Source organism: Macaca thibetana, chromosome 16, assembly GCF_024542745.1.
Source record: "Macaca thibetana thibetana isolate TM-01 chromosome 16, ASM2454274v1, whole genome shotgun sequence".
NCBI lineage: Eukaryota > Metazoa > Chordata > Mammalia > Primates > Cercopithecidae > Macaca > Macaca thibetana.
In genome coordinates this window covers 39,675,289-39,693,244 of record NC_065593.1, presented here as the reverse complement: position 1 = coordinate 39,693,244, position 17,956 = coordinate 39,675,289, and the positions used below count along the sequence as shown (strand labels likewise).

Genomic DNA, 17,956 nt, shown 5'->3' with positions numbered 1-17,956 from the left:
GCTGGTTAGAGAGAGGTCTAGTCCTTAGAAAATAGTTTAAGGCTGGACATACTGAGGTGACAGCACAATAGTGGGGACACTCTAGAAATGGATGAAGTCACACCACTGACCTAGAGGACAGAACTCTTGGGAATCATTACACTTCAAGACACTCGATCCTCAAAATTAGATTTGACGGAGAGTTATCTGAGGGATTATTGAGGTTCTAAACCACGTGAATAGTGTTTTCTTTTCTGTCCATGCCTGATGAATTTTTAGTTCAAGTTTGTTTTATTTGTTTTTGCTGACTCTAGAAATGCAGTGGTATAGAGGGAATGGGAGCCTTCGGAATCAGATAAGAGCTGGCTGCTGTTCCAGCTCCCTGATTTAGGATGAAGCAGTTAAACTTCTCTGGCCCTGGTTTCCCGCACTACAGAAGAGGTAGAATGGCGTCTAACACTCGGAGAGTTGTTAGGTTTATAATCTGTTATTTGTCTGGTTGGTAACATAAAAGACTGTTAACCTCAGTCCTATAGAATATTTTAATATTCTATATGCTAAACCAAAAGGTTTATCTTGGTAAAGACACATCATCTAAAAAACTCGAAATCATTGGTCCTGACTAGTGTATTTTAAACTGAAAATATCTGTTGATTAATGTTTGAGCTGGCTCTGGCATTTCAATTATTAAAAAGTAGACTAGAGCCTGTAATCTCAGCACTTTGGGAGGCCAAGGCGGGCAGATCACGAGGTCAGGAGATCGAGACCGTCCTGGCTAACATGGTGAAACACCATCTCTACTAAAAAAAATACAAGAAATTAGCCGGGTGAGGTGGCGGGCGCCTGTAGTCCCAGCTACTCGGAAGGCTGAGGCAGGAGAATGGCGTGAACCCAGGAGGCAGAGCTTGCAGCGAGCCGAGATTGCGCCACTGCACTCCAGCCTGGGCGACAAAGCGAGACTCCGTCTCAAAAAAAAAAAAAAAAAAAAAAAAAAAAAAAAAAGTAGACTAGAAAGTGCTAAGTGACAGGGCATATTTGTTTTTCTTTCCATTCGGACTTTTTTTTTTTTTTTTTAAAGACTAGTATACAAATTACAAATGCTGGATGAGCTCAAACTCTCAAATATGCATTATTATTTTCACAGTCATCTAATTTAGAGACAGTGGAACAAATCCAAGTAACAACTTTATTGTAGTATACAGCACAATTTTTACATACATAATAGTGGTTTTGACAGTGTTACTTTTGAGCAGACCTTAGATGAATCCACAAAGTTAATATATTAAAAATAAAATATACACAGTAAAACAACAGGCAACCAGATGTTCAGAATCATGCAGATAGGAGTGGTCTGGTTGGTGTTATCACTGGGTACCTTGCCTATTTAACTCACCAGCAAATACCACTTCTTCTGTTTCTCGTTCCCATATAATTCATCAAAATCAGAGTTCTAAACATACACAAAATAAACCTCTTTTAAAGTCCCATCAGTAAAATATTTCAATTAATAAGCTTATCATCAAACCAAGAATTCCGCTGACCATTTGCTCAGCCGATTACTAGGAAACAGGTAATATCAGCACCCGATCTAAAGGCAAGCCTATTTCATGTATTAAAACACCAACAAGAGAGATTAACCGACAAAGCAACTATTAACAACATATTAATCTTAATATAAGACACTGAGAGAAAAGTAAAAATAATACATAAATATCACTCCACTGAGCCAGGATATAACTCATGGACTACCAGATACATGAGTTTCTACCTGTCAAACAATGCTTTAAATATTTTTCTAGGAAAAAAAAACCACACACACACAATATATATTGGAAGATGCAAAGGAAAGGCAGAAATGTGAATGTATGCGTCTAGTTCCACAATTTAAAATAAATATCAAACTGACAATATCAAGCTAAGTGACAATGACTTAACCACTGGGCACCAAACAGGCAATACAACTGCTCACTGTAATACATAAAGCTCTTCAGGAGTTTCCAGCAGATGGCCATCCCAATAATATTGTCATAATACAGATAAAATACTCATCCACTGTGGAAAGAGACCCTGAAGAGAATGTGGCAAAGGCATAGAGAAAAAGTTAGATCTTTTGAAAAAGTTAATGATATCAAAATACTTTTCCATCACTGGTAAACCAAGCTAGGTCAAGTATGTGTCCCAAAGCAGCACTGAATTCAGAGTAAGAGGTTGGCAGAAAAGTTTGGAAAACTGCAGTTTTTAAAAATTGGCAATTTCTCCATGCTTGATAAAACTATCAGAAGAGGTATAATGTTTGTTCGTTTGTGGAATGTTGACTGCTTGCTGCAAAAATTCACAACATGAATGAGGACCCGCAGAGATGCATATCAATGAAATATTTTTTTAAAAATTTACAAAAAACTAAAGTTTCTATTTAAAAAAGAACCATGTTATGCCAAGATGAAACATGGTAAAAAGTAGTGTAAGTTCTGTCCATGATTCTTTACCTAGTGAATGGGAAAGTGATAGAAACAATTTTCTTCTTAAAAAGGAAGCTTTGTTATTGCACTGACTTTTACAACCCGACATAGTAATTTAGAAAAATCATGTAGTAAAATCTGTAAAATTAAAATACAAAATTCTGGTTTGTAAACATCAGTTGGCCAAGTCTATTCAGAGTCCTTCATGATAGTGGAATGGAATGAATAATTAATTCACTACCTTATTTATTTGCTGTGAGGGGGAAAATTCCAGAACACAGCCTTTATACTTTCACAGTAATTATATTCAAAATATATAAAGAAAGTCAGTGCAGTTATCTTATTTTTTTTCTTTCCCTGTGCAATGTTCAGCTCTCACCCCACTCCCAAGTGCCATAATTGAAATAATACTGGTTTGGAGACTTAGTACAGATTGGTCATAAATGCCGCATAAAGTCTGTAGGACTTCGGTAAAGGTATTTCCAAATGGCGTAGTAATGCACTGCAGCTGCCGTGGCCACAAACAGGTGCCAGATGGCGTGGGCAAATGGAATGATGCCATCACTCTTGAAGAACACAACTCCCAGGCAATAAATTAAGCCCCCACAGGCAAGTTCCTGAAGTCCATCAGTGTTGTTCTGTCAAAAGAGGAAAAAAATAAATAAAAAGGGTTTGATGTTACTCTGCATGGCACGCTGCAGATAACTGTAATTCTCTCTAAGGCTCTTGATTTTCTAGACAATGAAGAAGCTGTGTGAACACAATCCTGATCTGTAAACATGAACCAAACATAAAAAAAGTCTCTCATACATCGACCTGGATTGCCCTTTGGACTGACAATCTTGAGTTGAGCAAGCAATCACATTACAGGTCCCAAATGAAAAAGCAGAACATTCTGCTCATTTACAGCATATTTAAGTAAACTGCAATCATAGCCAGACACAGAAGTTCATTTTAATAAAGTGCAATCCTCTGTTCTCATCTTCCCCTTTAAATGCTTTCTTCCCTACTAAGGCAGGCCCAAGCCGCTCTATTTATAATTTACATCTCAGCCAGGGTATTCACTTCCCTTTGTCCTTCTCAAACACTGTTCTACACTGATTGCTTCTTTGAGACTTCCCCTGCTTATGTGAGCTTACAGATTCCTTAAGGCTGACACAAGAAAAGAGTAACTAGAAGTGATCTCTGAGATCATAGATCACTTAGTACAAGATATTTCCTAGCCTTCTAGATGTCTCCAGGCCTTTTTGTCTTTGAGCCTGGCCATTGCTTATCTTAGCAATAAGTTAATATTCTTGTGTGTCTCAGGGCAGAAGGGAGAATATTTTAGGCCGTTCTTGGTTTTCAAAGATCAAGGCCCATCTACAAGATTAAAATGGCTTGTATGAATGAGGAGAGAGAATACAGGCAATGCTTAGAAGCTGCTGAAGAAGCAAGTCAGTCCCCTGGATTTCTGAGGACTAGGAATAGAAAGGAGACAAGTTCTTCGGAGTGAGCGGAAACCTAAGGCAGATCATGGCAGGGCCTTGGAAGGGGATAGGTGTGTGGGTGTCCCAGAGGCCTAAGCACTGAGCAGCAGTCTTGTGAGCCCCACAAGAGTAAAGGGAAGCTCTAACTCAGGCACCTAATTAGAATAGGCCCCAAGGGCCTCGGCTAAAAGCAAGGCAACAATCGACCATCATGAGCTAAGGACCAGGTGTGAGGATCTAGGACCAGTTGTGAGCATCAGTCCTTTTTCAAAGTTCACAGAAGCCCCCATGTTTTGTGTGGGATCAAAAGATGGGGGGCTGGGCACAGTGGTTCATGCCTGTAATCCCAGCACTTTAGGAGGCCGAGACAGGCGGATCACGAGGTCAGGAGATCGAGACCATCCTGGCTAACACAGTGAAACCCCGTCTCTACTTAAAATACAAAAATTAGTCGGGCGTGGTGGCGGGCGCCTGTAGTCCCAGCTACTCGGGAGGCTGAGGCAGGAGAATGGCATAAACCTGGGAGGCGGAGCTTGCAGTGAGCTGAGATCACACCACTGCACTCCAGCCTGGGTGACAGAGCGAGACTGCATCTCAAAAAAAAAAAAAAAAAAGGTAAGGAGCCAATCCGAATGGACTGACATCAGATTTCTTCCTAACCTTGGTAAGGAAACACTTCAGCCAGATTTATTTTTATTTAAAAAGTAACACAGACAAAATACCACACGCTATTAATTCCTCAAGGTTATACAGCAATGAATACACATTATACAAAATTATTTGTGTGTGTATTAGGAGCCCTCTTCTAGGATAGGGGTAAGGCTGTCATCAGATTCCCAAAGGGGCACAGGGACTCCCAAATGGTAAGAGTCACTCATCCAACACAACCCCCTTATTGCAGAAGTGAGGAGACTAAGGCCAGAGCAGTGAAGTGGCCTGAACAAAATCATGTGGCTGGTCACTGTTCCAAAATACCCTTTTTTTTTTTTTTTCCTTTCTGCCAGAACAAGCGAGACACCAAACCAAGTACACAGGTTAGTTTTGACATATATTCTGTTAACAAGTATTCTTAAGATACCACATTTATCTCAACTTTCAAAGACCTAGAACATAGTTAATTCTGTATCAAAACAGAATTGTTTTTCATTATCATTATTGTAACTATGTGCCAGGCACTGTTTGAAGCACTTCATATATTTATTCATTTAATCTTCACAACGACCCTAAAATTAGGTACTATTATCCCCATTATACAGATCAGAAAACTTTTTTATCCAGTCTGACAATCTCTGCCTTTTAATTGGAGTGTTCGGTCCACTGTGATGTAATTGTTACTATATAAGAGGTACCTAATTACTGATATGGTTGTATTGAAGCCTCCCGTCTTGCTCTCTGTTTTCTATTTGGTTTCATCTATCCTTTGTTTCCATTTTCCAATTTCCCCACCTGCTTTAGATTAAATTGAATAACTTTGGGATTCCATTTTATCTTTTCGCTTGATTACATAACTATAACATTTATTTTGCTTTTGTTGTTGTTGGTGGTTATTCTTTTTTTGAGACGGAGTCTCGTTCTGTTGCCCAGGCTGGAGTACAGTGGCATGATCTCAGCTCACTGCAACCTCTGCCTCCTGGGTTCAAGTGGATTCTCCTGCCTCAGCCTCCCAAGTAGATGGGATTACAGGTGCATGCTACCACACCCAGCTAATTTTTGTATTTTTAGTAGAGATGGAGTTTCATCATGTTGGTCAGGCTGGTCTCAAACTCCTGACCTCAAGTGATCTGCCCGCCTCAGCCTCCCTGGCTAAATTTTTGACATTAATGTTACTAAACTGAGCTAACTTCAACTTAAAGTTGATAGGGCTTTTTTGTTTTTTATTTTCCTTTCAGCATTTTATTTTATTTATTTTTGAGATGGAGTCTCGTGCTGTTGCCTAGGCTGGAGTGCAGTGGCCTGACCTCAGCTCACTACAATCTCCTACAACCTCTGCCTCTTGAGTTCAGGCAATTTTCCTGTCTCAGCCTCAGCCTCTCGAGTAGCTGGGATTACAGGAGCTCTGCCACCATGCCCAGGTAATTTTTGTATTTTTAGTAGAGACAGGGTTTCACCATGTTGACCAGGCTGATCTTGAACTCCTGACTTCATGTGATCCACCTGCCTCAGCCTCCAATGTGCTGGAATTACATGCGTGAGTCACTGCACCTGGCTCCTTTCAGCATTTTAAATGTGCCATTACATTGCATTCCTGCTCCCATGAATGCTGATAAAATATCAGTGGTCATCTTCTCTCCTTGCTCTTTTTTCTCTCTCTGGCTGATTTTAAGATCTTTTCTTTGCCTTTGTTTTTTAATAATTTGACTTTAATGTGTCTTAGTGTAGTTTTCTTTGTGTTTATCGTGCTCAGGCCTCCTTGTGCTTTGTGGATCTCTAGGTTGATATTTTTCATCAAATTTGGAAAAGTTGTAACTATTATTTCTTTAAAAAAAAAAAAAAAAAAAACCCATAAAACAGAAAACCCAAAACCAAAAACTGCCCCAATTTCTTTCTCCTTTTGTTCATTTTTAAATCACTCTTTTCTCTCATGCTTCAGTTTGTATAGTTTCTACTGACCTGGCTTCAAGTTCACTGACCTTTGCTTCTGCAATATCCAATCTGTTATTAAATCCCTCCAATAATTTTTTTTTTCTCAAGACATCACAGTTTTGGGATCTAGAATCTCCATGTGGATTCTTCTTCATAGTCTCCATGTATTTTCTGAGATTCCTCATCTGTTTTAAACTCCTCGTGTGGGAATCTCAATATCTCTCCCGTCTTTTGATCTGTGTCTATTGATCGTTTTCCCTTAGGTATGTGTCACTTTCCAGTTTCTTGCCTAACTGGTAATATTTATTATATATTTATTATTTATTTTATTACATTATTATTGATTTCTGATAATATTTACTTATGGTACACGCTAAGTTGTTACAGTAAAGATTCTGTTGTATTCCTTTAAAAATGGTTGAGTTTTGTTCTGTTAGGCGGTTTACTTACTGGAGGATCAATTTTATCCTTTCGAGGTTTGTTTGGGCCTTGTTATGGTAGTTCTAGAGTAGCCCTCTCTCTAGGGATAGAGTAGCTCTACGCCTAAGCTGTGGCCTTGGCAGCGTCAGCTGAGTGCCTGGGATGTCCAGCACCATCTGTGAACTCTGGCTGGTTGGAACTTCAATGTCTCTCAGCACTGGGCACTGTCTGGAATCTCCATTTATCTTCCAGCCTTCTAAGAGTTATTTGCAACTGGAGCTTGCAGAGTTTTGCCCTGCACAAATTCAGCTTGATATCTGGACAACGACTCAAGGAAACTGCTTTATGGATTTCTGAAGCATCCTCCCTGAGCAGCTCCCCCCTCTTCCATACCCTGCCCCACAAACTGCAGCCTTGTCGGTAGCTTGAAGTGTAATTTCTGTTTCCTCCACCCAGGCTGCTATTCTCTGGGCTTTACCTCCTTTTGTTGTTGTTTGGAAAGTGTCTCCAAGGAAACAACTGGGTGAATTCAAAGCTCATTTTCTTGGTTTCTCTTCCCTCAGGGATCACAGTCCTGTACTGTGTTCAGAGCCAAAAAACAGTTACGTTTATTCCTTTTCCAGTTTTACAGTTCTTTATGGCAGAAGGATAAGTATAAGTATAGTACCCATGATTCTGACCAGAACCAAAGATTCGCATTTTCATTCATTCTGTTACTGTGTTAGTTGCTTTGTTACTTCATTCATTCTGTTACTTTGTTAGTGGTTTATGAGGTCCTTTTTGATCTGGACTCTTGTCTAGCTCTCCAGCTTTGTTACAAGACTTGTGCTACCTGCATACCTGCCCCCACTATGCATATGTACGTAACTGAAGCTGGTACATGTATTTTATGTTACAAACAATGAACTATTTTCATTTCTCCAAAGATGCTGGTGCTTTCCCCTTCTCTGGGCTTCCTTCATGCTGTATTATCTACCTGTAACATTTGCCTCACCCCTTCCATCTCTCAGCTCCTACATGTTTTTCCAAATCAGCTGAAATATCACTTCCTCTGGTACTCCTGTAATGCTCCCATAGCAGCCTGAACTTTCCCAAAAAAATATTTTATCAAATTTCATGATCTCTTTTTCTTTAGTAGGAACTGTATTTGCCTGCTTGATTCTATTGATTTGCTTTCCCTTAGGTGTGTGTCATTTTCCAGTTTCTTGCCTAACTGGTAATATTTATTTATTATATATTTATTATTTATTTTATTACATTATTATTGATTTCTGATAATATTTACTTATGGTATATGCTAGGTTGTTACAGTAAAGATTCTGTTGTATTCCTTTAAAAATTGTTGAGTTTCGTTCTGTTAGGCAGTTTGTTTACTAGAGGATCAATTTTATCCTTTCTATGAAGGCAATGTGGGGGATCATCCTGCTTGATTATCAGAAACATTACTCACCCGCTATTGTACCACTTATGGAAATATCAATTACAGATTTAGGCTAGTAAAATTACTGGATAAACCTGCTCTTATGATACCCAGAGGGAATTTGCTTGAAATTCTACTCTAATAATTAGGCTGCACAAACCTTGCTTATATTGCTTTGGGTGTCCTGAAATGCCCTCTAACTACATGGCCTTCAAGGCTGATTTTCTCATTTCTGTCACTAAACTCCTCCTCCTAACCATTCCCTGTTGCTTATACCATCTATATGTATTTTGGGTGCTAGGTAATTATTAAAACCATCATAAACCTCATATCTCAAAGAAATGTATTTTGTTATAGTCTCATAAAGACATCCCCTGAAAAAACAGAACCAGATTTGAAAGTCTTAAACCTTTTATAGGTGTTTCTGTGACCAGGAAAAAAACTATCACAGAATTATGTTCCTATAGCTAGGCGTGAAGCTTATGCCTATAATCCCAGCACTTCGGGAGACCGAGGCGGGTGGATCACCTGAGCTCAGGAGTTCAAGATCAGACTGGCCAATATGGTGAAACCCTGTCTCTACTAAAAATACAAAAAATTAGCCAAGGGTTGCAGCCGGCATCTGTAATCCGAGCTACTTAGGAGGCTGAGGCGGGAGAATCACTTGAACTCAGAAGGCAGAGGTTGCAGTGAGCCAAGATTGCACCACTGCACTCCAGCCTGGGCGACAGAGCAAGGCTCTGTCCCCCCACCCCCCCCCCCAAAAAAAAAGTTCTTACAATGTGCCTAAGAGATTAGGAGTGAAATCATAAGTACAGTTCTTCTGAATGACATAGGCTCAGAAGAGTTCAAACTAAACTCATTGGGACCTCTTTAATTAATATAGTGCCTAGAGCCTAAGATACTGGAATATATAAGCCAAAGGCCTGGTAACCAGGTGGATGGAACCATGAAGTTGTAATAATATATTTTCATTTCAAAAGGACAGATACACACAGACTTCTCAACAGTAATTCAATTTGAAAGGGAATTCAAATATATACATGCAACTGCCTATTACAGGTAATGTTACACTTTACCCACAAAAATCCCCAAAAGATATAGTCAAGCAAAGTAAAAGGAAAAAAAAAAAAGTGCTTGCCTTAGAAAACAGAACAAACAAAAAAAAGTGCTTGACTTATGACTTAAAAGCAAGGGAAAGGAAAAGTAAGAGTAAAGGGATTTGAAAAATATCTCTCTGAACCTATTCTGGTTCTGATTCAGGAAAGTACCATAAAGACATAAACATACCTAAATTTATAGCTTTCCCGAAATGTACATGGTGCCTAGTGCAAGCTTACGAGTTGCTGGCACACTTCATTATTTTTATTATTTTTTTGAGACAGGGTCTCGCTCTGTTCCTCAGGCTATAGCGCAGTGGCATGAACAAAGCTCACCACAGCCTCAATCTCCTGGGCTCAAGCAATCCTCCTGCCTCAGCCTCCCATGTAGCTGGGACCACAGGCACATGCCACCATGCCCAGCTAAACACTTCATTATTTATAAGTTATTTTTGAGTCTCTATTTAATGGACATAACTTCAGAAAGAAAAGCTATATATCATATCTATAATCATATTAAGTTCCAGCAGTTTAAAAGAAAATAACTAAAATTCTGAAGCCATGTCTTACCATTGACGTCACCACCAAGGCTGGAGAGAATCCCATTGTGAGATAGAAAAAGAGTTCAACCACCTTATACCTGTAGGAACAGAAGTGCAGTTAATTTAACTTATGCATTTCTATAACACCTAACAATTTACATACCAGCCTTTCCTTTCTACTTTTGAGAAAGAAATGTAAACTCTTAACTATTCAAATACAACGTTATTTCTCAGCAGGCAACCACTAGGCCTCTAACTAAAACACAGTAGTTGAGTAATAAGGAACTAGCATTTCTTTCAGGGTTGAAAAGGCATCAAATCCCACATGCTACCTAGAAAATGTTTTCTGCCAGCCGGGTGCAGTGGCTCACGCCTGTAATTCTAGCACTTTGGGAGGCCGAGGCAGGCAGATCACGATGTCAGGAGATCGAGACCATCCTGGTTAACATTAACACCGTGAAACCCCGTCTCTACTAAAAATACAAAAAAAATTAGGCGGGCGTGGTGGTGGGTGCCTGTAGTCCCAGCTACTCAGGAGGCTCAGGCAGGAGAATGGCGTGAAACCGGGAGGTGGAGCTTGCAGTGAGCCGAGATCACGCCACTGCACTCCATCCAGCCTGGGCGACAAAGCGAGACTCCATCTCAAAAAAAAAAAGAAAATGTTTTCTGCCAAAAGTAGTTATCGTTTAACCCACTCCACCTTGTAAAAGATTTCCTCTTCTGATCCTAGAGTGTCTGCTTTCATTACCATTCCAATCCATAGCTATAAGTGAAATTCAGAAGATGAATGGAGATGCAGCCTGGAGCCTAGTTTATCAGCAAAAAGGAACGGCAAACCCTAAGGAAAGGACCTGTAATTCTGTTTGTCTCTTTATTTTGCACCTGCACAAACTGTAATTTTAAGGTTCATCACATTAGACTACAAAAGATCTAAAAACTCCAAGAAATACATTGCACTGAAATTCAAATTACCTTTCAGCCTAATCAAATCAGACTATAAGCTCCTCAAAGGCAGGAACCAAGATTTAATTATGTTTTGATCTGTAAATCCTAGATAGTACCCAACACAATTTAGGTACTCCCTAATGTCCGCCAAACTGAATGGCCAAAGGTGACTCATACCTCATTCATCGTGTTTTATACTCAAAGCCTACCATGAAATAATCATATAGGGGAAGAATGGGTTTATGGGCTTTGTTTATACCAGAAGGCCGGCAAAAGGAGAAAAGATAGTTGCCTTTCTTGACTTCCTAGTTTATTCAAGGATATAAATAAGAGATTTGAGTCCAAGAAGCAAACTGTTCCCTCGGACTTATATATACTGTAATATATAACAGTACTCAGCAATGCTAATTATGGTAAAAAGGTATTTAAGTGAATTTCAGAGCCAAAAAGTAGTGAAAACTACCATTTTCTTCTTCTGAAAGGGGAAAACAATTTGGTACTTTCTGATAAACACAAATTATGTTCACTTCTGAGAGCCATTCTGCCAAGCACAATAGATAAAGAATTTAATGAACTGTAAATAAACCCAATGACAAAGATTTCATGGTTGTGTGTTTCTCAAATCCAAACATACAGGGTAACGAAAAGAGCAATGGAATCAGAACTGGGATGTTTGGGTCCTAATTTCCAGATGAGTCACTAATTTGATGCATATCCTAAATGTTCTGATTTTTTAATCATGAAGCTGGAATAGGGGATCTTGAAGGTCTCCTCTAGAGCGAAGATGCTAAATTTCAATAAGCTTTTGTTTTTATATTGCTCAATAATTAGGACTGTCAGCTATGAATAATTGGCTAAAAAGCAGTAACCTAGAGCTAGGATATTAAGAGTTCCAATGTCCTTCCCAACATCCTTTTTCTCAAGATACCCTTTTTGGAATACCCTATACGCCCTTCTTTAGGTAAGTATTGTGCTGGGCATTTAATACCTATTTTCTCCGATCTTCATAAACACCTTGACAAGCGGCTGTTTTTCTCACATGACTGAATCACAGAGAATAAGGCCAATTTGCCTCATGCTATAGAAATGAAGTCTGACGGACTCCAAAGGGGCTGGTCACCATGTCCCCTCAACTGCATTATACCACACCTGTACCACTCTTGTTTTTCCACAGCAATCTTTCCACTAATAATGGATACCAAATGGTTTTGAAGATTTATTAAAAATAACATATTCTATTTATGTATTTCTACTATTTTGAAGTACGAATAAAAGTAAATTATATTGCAATGCAGGTAATATTTAGGCAGTTGATTTTAAAACTATCAAATGTAAATTATTTTCTCTTACTTTTCATGGTAGAGAAATACATAAATGGTTCCTCCAGCTGCCATGAGCCAGATAAACCAACGCATGTGAGATGCCAGGGGTCCAAGTTCACGAAGATTTAACCTAAAAATGTAAACATGACAACAAAGAATAGAAGTGATAAATGAAGGGAATTAATAGAACCTGTGTCATTGAAAACTGAGAAAGACTTAGGATAAGAGCAGGAAGAAAAGGCACTCAACACATCAAGGAGGCATTTGGGCAATTTAGGTAAAATTAAGCAACTAAAAGACAAATTTGTCAGTCAACCTTTAAGACTCAGAATTAGGCCGGGAGCTCACATCTGTAATCCCAGCACTTTGGGAGGCCGAGGCGGACGGATCCCTTGAGGTCAGGAGTTCAAGACCAGCCTGGCCAACATGGTGAAACCCCATCTGTATTAAAAACACAAAAATTAGCCAGGCGTGGTGGCATGTGCCTGTAATCCAAGTTGCTCGGGAGGCTGAGACAGGAGAACACTTGAGCCCGGGAGGCGGAGGTTGCAGTGAGCTGAGATCACACCACTGCACTCCAGCCTGGGTGACAGAGCAAGATTTTGACTAAAAAAACAAACAAACAAACAAACAAAAAACCCTTAGAATTAGTTTTGACATGGTTTAAAAATAGAACCAGCTAAAAGCAGACAAGTAGAAGGGAGTCCCAGCACTCTTGTGATGCCTAACTTACCCTATTAGGCAGAATGAGGTCAAGACTGCTTGCCCTTTAATTTCTGACTGTGTATTTGGGAGTGGATTGCTTACAAAGCTTAATGAGAACCTGGAACAAAATCCTGAACCAGGATCACATATCCGCAGTGGATACCTAATACACAAACCAACTGTCTCCATTATCAATCTCTCTGCCAAGAGAGAACATGAGAAGAATTACTCCTAACATATATTATGGAAGACATTTTGTTGGAATTTAACCATGGACTGTTGTGAGGTCTGAATTTTAAAATGCTGCAAATTCATTTGTACTAACTTCATATTAAGAATACATGAGAAGTCTGGGAACAGTGGCTCACACCTGTAATCCCAGCACTTTGGGAGGCCGAGGCTGGCAGATCACTTCAGGTCAGGAGTTCAAGACCAGCCTGGCCAACATGGTGGAACCCAGTCTCTACTAAAAATATAAAAATTAGCTGGGTATGGTGGTGGGCACCTGTAATTCCAGCTAGGGAGGCTGAGGCAGGAGAATCACTTGAACCCAGGAGGTAGAGGTTGCAGTGAGCTGAGAAAGCGCCACTAAATTCTAGCCTGGGTGACAGAACAAGACTCTGTCTCAAAAAAATAAATAAAATAAATGAGGCCAGGTGCGGTGGCTCACACCTATAATCTCAGCACTTTAGGAAGCCTACATGGGTGGATCACCTGAGGTCAGGGGTTGGAGACCAGCCTGACCAACATGGTGAAACCCCGTGTCTCCTAAAAATACAAAAAAATTAGCTGGGCATGTGCCCATGGTGGCATGTGCCTCTAATCCCAGCTACTTGGGAGGCTGAGGCAGGAGAATCTCTTGAACCCAGGAGGCAGAGGTTCTGGTAAGCTGAGATCACACCATTGTACTCCAGTCCAGCCTGGGCAACAAGAGCAAAACTCTGTCTCAAGAAAAAAAAAAAAAAAAAGAATAAATGAGAAAAAAACAAATGTTGTCCTGATTATCTATAACTACAAAAGTCACATTTCCAAATGGAAAAAGTACAGCCTACATATCTAAAACTACAGGTAAACAAATTGCCTACTCTGATATTTAACTCCTCAGCTCACATTTAAATTCTTTTTATTCATTTACTTATTTTAAATTAAAGAATTTAAAATAACTAAAGTAAGGAATCCTGTTTGGAACACCCTGTAGGTTCCTACTGAAATAAGCACTGTTCTGGGCATTTAATATCCATTCATAAAGGCCTTTCAGTGTGCTTCTTCCAACGTGAAGCCAACCTATAATTTAGTCAGATGCTGGGCACAGATAGCACTTACTTTTTACTCCTTCAGATAATCAGGTTTCTTTTGAATCATGGATGCTGCATTAGCCAGAATCTAGAGGCATCCTGTTTCTAATGACTGCAGTAGATGACAGCAAAATATAAGCTTCTGAGTTTTTAAAACTGGATTATGTCTTGTAGAGGAAAGCTAATGTTTCTTTAAGAGTTTCAAAGCAACAAAAGATTATATTTGATCAGCACCAAAAAGGCAGAAAGATCAAAGGCACTGAACAGAATACTAGGTATTTTAAATAGTTAACTCATGTGGCCGGTTCTCTTACTCCGCAAAAGAAATGATAAACACACTTGCTATATAGTAGCTACTGCACTTGAGGTGAATTGAAGACAAATGGCTTAAATTTCAAAAACAGGCTGGGTGCGGTGGCTCACACCTGTAATCCCAGCACTTTGGGAGGCTGAGGCGGGCAGATCATTTGAGGTCAGGAGTTTGAGACCAGCCTGGGCAACGTGGTGAAACCTCGTCTCTACTAAAAATACAAAAATTAGCCAGGCATGGTGGCACATGCCTGTAGCCCCAGCTACTCAAAGGCTGACACAGGAGAATCACTTGAACCTGGGAGACAGAGGTTGCAGTGAGCTGAGACCACGGGCCACTGCCACTGCACTCCAGCCTGGGCAACATAGTGAGACTCCGTCTCAAAACTAACAAACAAAAATGGCTGAGTATGGTGGCTCATGCCTGTAATCCCAACACTTTGGGAGGCAGAGGCAGGCATATCACTTGAGGTCGGAGTTTGATAGCAACCTGGTATCGACAACATGGTGAAACCCTATCAAAAATTAGCTGGGTGTGGTGGCACATGCCTGTAGTCCCAGCTACCTGGGAGAATGAGATGGGAGAATGACTTGAACCTGGGAGGTGGAGGTTGTAGTAAGCTGAGATGGCGCCACTGCATTCCAGCCTGGGAAACAGAGTGAGACCCTGTCTCAGAAAATAAAAAAAAATAGGCCGGACATGGTGGCTCACGCCTATAATCCCAGCACTTTGGGAGATCAAGGTGGGCGGATCACTTGAGGTCAGGAGTTCCTGACCAGTCTGGTCAACATGGTGAAACCCCATCTCTACTAAAAATACAAAAATTAGCCAGACATGGCAGCACGTGCCTGTAATCCCAGTTACTCAGGAGGCTGAGGCAGGAGAATCTCTTGAACTCGGGAGGCGGAGGTTGCAGTGAGCCGAGATTATGCCACTGCACTACAGCCTGGGCTACAGAGCGAGACTCTTGTCTCAAAAAAAACCAATAAAATAAGTAAATAAGCTCGCTTTCCTCATACATATTTACAGCATTTCCACTTAAACAATTCAATTTTCTAGTGTTCTGAACAATAGCAGAGGTACAGGGAAACAATATGGAGAGCAAAGGTTACAGATTTCAAGAGTGAGCAAGCTATCTGCACACATGGTGAAACCCTATCTCCACCAAAACCTTTGCACTTCTTCTTGAACAATCCAATACCCAGATATTATAAACAGCAGCAATATTCTCCCCTTCAAATATGCAATCTGACCCAAGTACATCGAATGGGAAAAAAAATGCATGCATATATGTATTCAGGAGGAGGGGAGGTGGTGTACACATGAGGGCTGAGGGTGGGGACAAGAGGAAGAGAGGAAAGGAGGAGTGAGGAATTCTAATCATAAAATCACTACCTTCAAAAATAGGAAGACTGTATCTTACCATGGAGCATAAGAAGCAGCAATGAAGAAATAGATAACCATTCTATCACACATGTGAAAACAATGCTCCACTGTCCTAGTGAGGGGGAAAAAAAAGTTAAGTAAATTTTTCAGAAAGTGTTCAGATAGGAAGTATGGGTTATCACTACACTATGTTGCAATTTCCATTCTTGTTCTTGTTCTCATGGCCTTTACACTTGTTCTGCCAAGGTCACACACATTTTTGTTGTTGCTAATGTTATGAAGTCATGAGTAAAAGCTTTGTATTATTTTTTAGGTTGCACATACAATAGATACTCTCAGCATATATGAGACATAGGGACAGAGCTCCATGATAGTCAGGAAATCTGAAGTGGTTAAAGCAAACAAACAGAATCTGTCTTTTCTGATGTTTTCCATTTCTTTTGGATCCCATCTAACAGAAAAATGAAGTTCCTGGAGGGCAGACCACCTTCCCCCCCTCACCCCAGCTCCTATCAGTGCAGGGCAAAGTCCTGATGTTCAGTAAACACTCCCTGAGCTGAAATCACATTCTTTGTATCTTTTTAGAGTGTATTTACTGTTTTTACTTCAAATACCCTGGTGTGGATGGTAAATAGTAATAAAGGAAATTCAGAAACTAACTTAGGAAAAACAGTAACAAAAACAAAGAAAGGCCATACAAAAGCATGGCCACCTGTATTTCTAAGCAAGTTCCTCCTTCCAAAACTGAAAAGTCAGGGGTCTACGTACAAAGAGTTTGGTTCACTGAGGTCTATTCATAAAATGGATTAGACGGAATCTGCCCTTTACTGAGGTAATTTAAAAGTACAAATTTGTAGTATCATCTTGAATCTATTTTCACTGTCCAAGCAGGTATAACTATAATTTGAGGGAACACCAGTATTAGACTTTGCCTCCCCCTACACGTAACATTGACCAAAGCAAACTAATAAGGACTTGTGTAAGTGAAAAAATATACCCCGTAAAGGCTGGGCGTGGTGGCTCACACCGATAATCACAGCACTTTGGGAGGCTGAGGCAGGTGGATCACTTGAGGTCAGGAATTTGAGACCAGCCTGGCCAACACCGTGAAACACTGTCTCTACTAAAAATACAAAAATTAGCCAGGTGTGGTGGCACAGGCCTGTAGTCCAAGCTACTCAGGTGGCTGAAGCACAAGAATCACTTGAACCCGGGAGGCAGAGGTGGCAGTGAGCTGAGATTGCACCACTGCACTCCAGTCTGGGCAACAGAGTGAGAGTCTGTCTCAAAAAAAAAAAAAGAAAAATGTATTCCATAAATATATATACCTACCATGTATCCACAAAAATTAAAAATAAAAAAAAAAGTTTTAATGGAATGAAAAATACATTTGTGAGAAAGAATGGGTTTCAGTCTATTAGTCATCAGAAGCTATAGCATACCCATAGATGATACTTTACGCCATGGGTCTAAAGAAGTGAACACTACATCAATGCTTTTCAAACTTGACTGCACATCATCACCTGGGGAACTTATAAAATACTGTGATGGTCTCCAGTTCAGAAGACTCTGAAGGGCTAGGAGGTGAGATAGAGGTTGGAGGAAGGGGAAGAACAAGTTTTTATAACTCCTTGGATGACTGTGATTCCTAGCAAGGTTTTGGGCCTTTCTAATTCTGTTTTCTAGATTGTTATACGCTGTTAGAGTAGGTAGACGGATCTGGAGTCTTATCCAAGATCTGCCACCGACCTCTCTGACTCTCACTTTCCTCATAGCTAAAGTGAAAATAAGATCTTTCTCATGGAGTATGTGTGAACATTAAATGAGATAATGTAGGCCATGTATCTAGCATAGTACCTAGCACACGGGAGCACCTACCATGTAATAAATGCTAATTCCCTTCTCACTTTTACTTAAATAAGCCTTTTTTGATATTTAAAAATTCTATAAGAGCAAAAATCTACACATGGCATATGATTCTAGCAGTGCTATTCAAAGTTCAAGAGAATCTAGTTTCTATT

General features: G+C 40.0%; 1 protein-coding gene across 1 annotated transcript in view; it reads right to left on the bottom strand.

The window, feature by feature from the left end:
• Positions 1-1,146: 1,146 nt before the first annotated feature.
• Positions 1,147-17,956, bottom strand: part of MMD (monocyte to macrophage differentiation associated) — a 29,129-nt gene continuing 12,319 nt past the window's right edge. Inside the window, exons 4-7 of the mRNA XM_050764766.1 lie at positions 15,973-16,047; positions 12,268-12,369; positions 10,001-10,070; positions 1,147-3,076 (exon numbers count right to left, since the gene is read on the bottom strand). Coding sequence (XP_050620723.1) covers positions 2,876-3,076; positions 10,001-10,070; positions 12,268-12,369; positions 15,973-16,047 — 448 coding nt within the window. The 3' untranslated portion in view covers positions 1,147-2,875. The remainder of the gene's footprint in view (positions 3,077-10,000; positions 10,071-12,267; positions 12,370-15,972; positions 16,048-17,956) is intronic.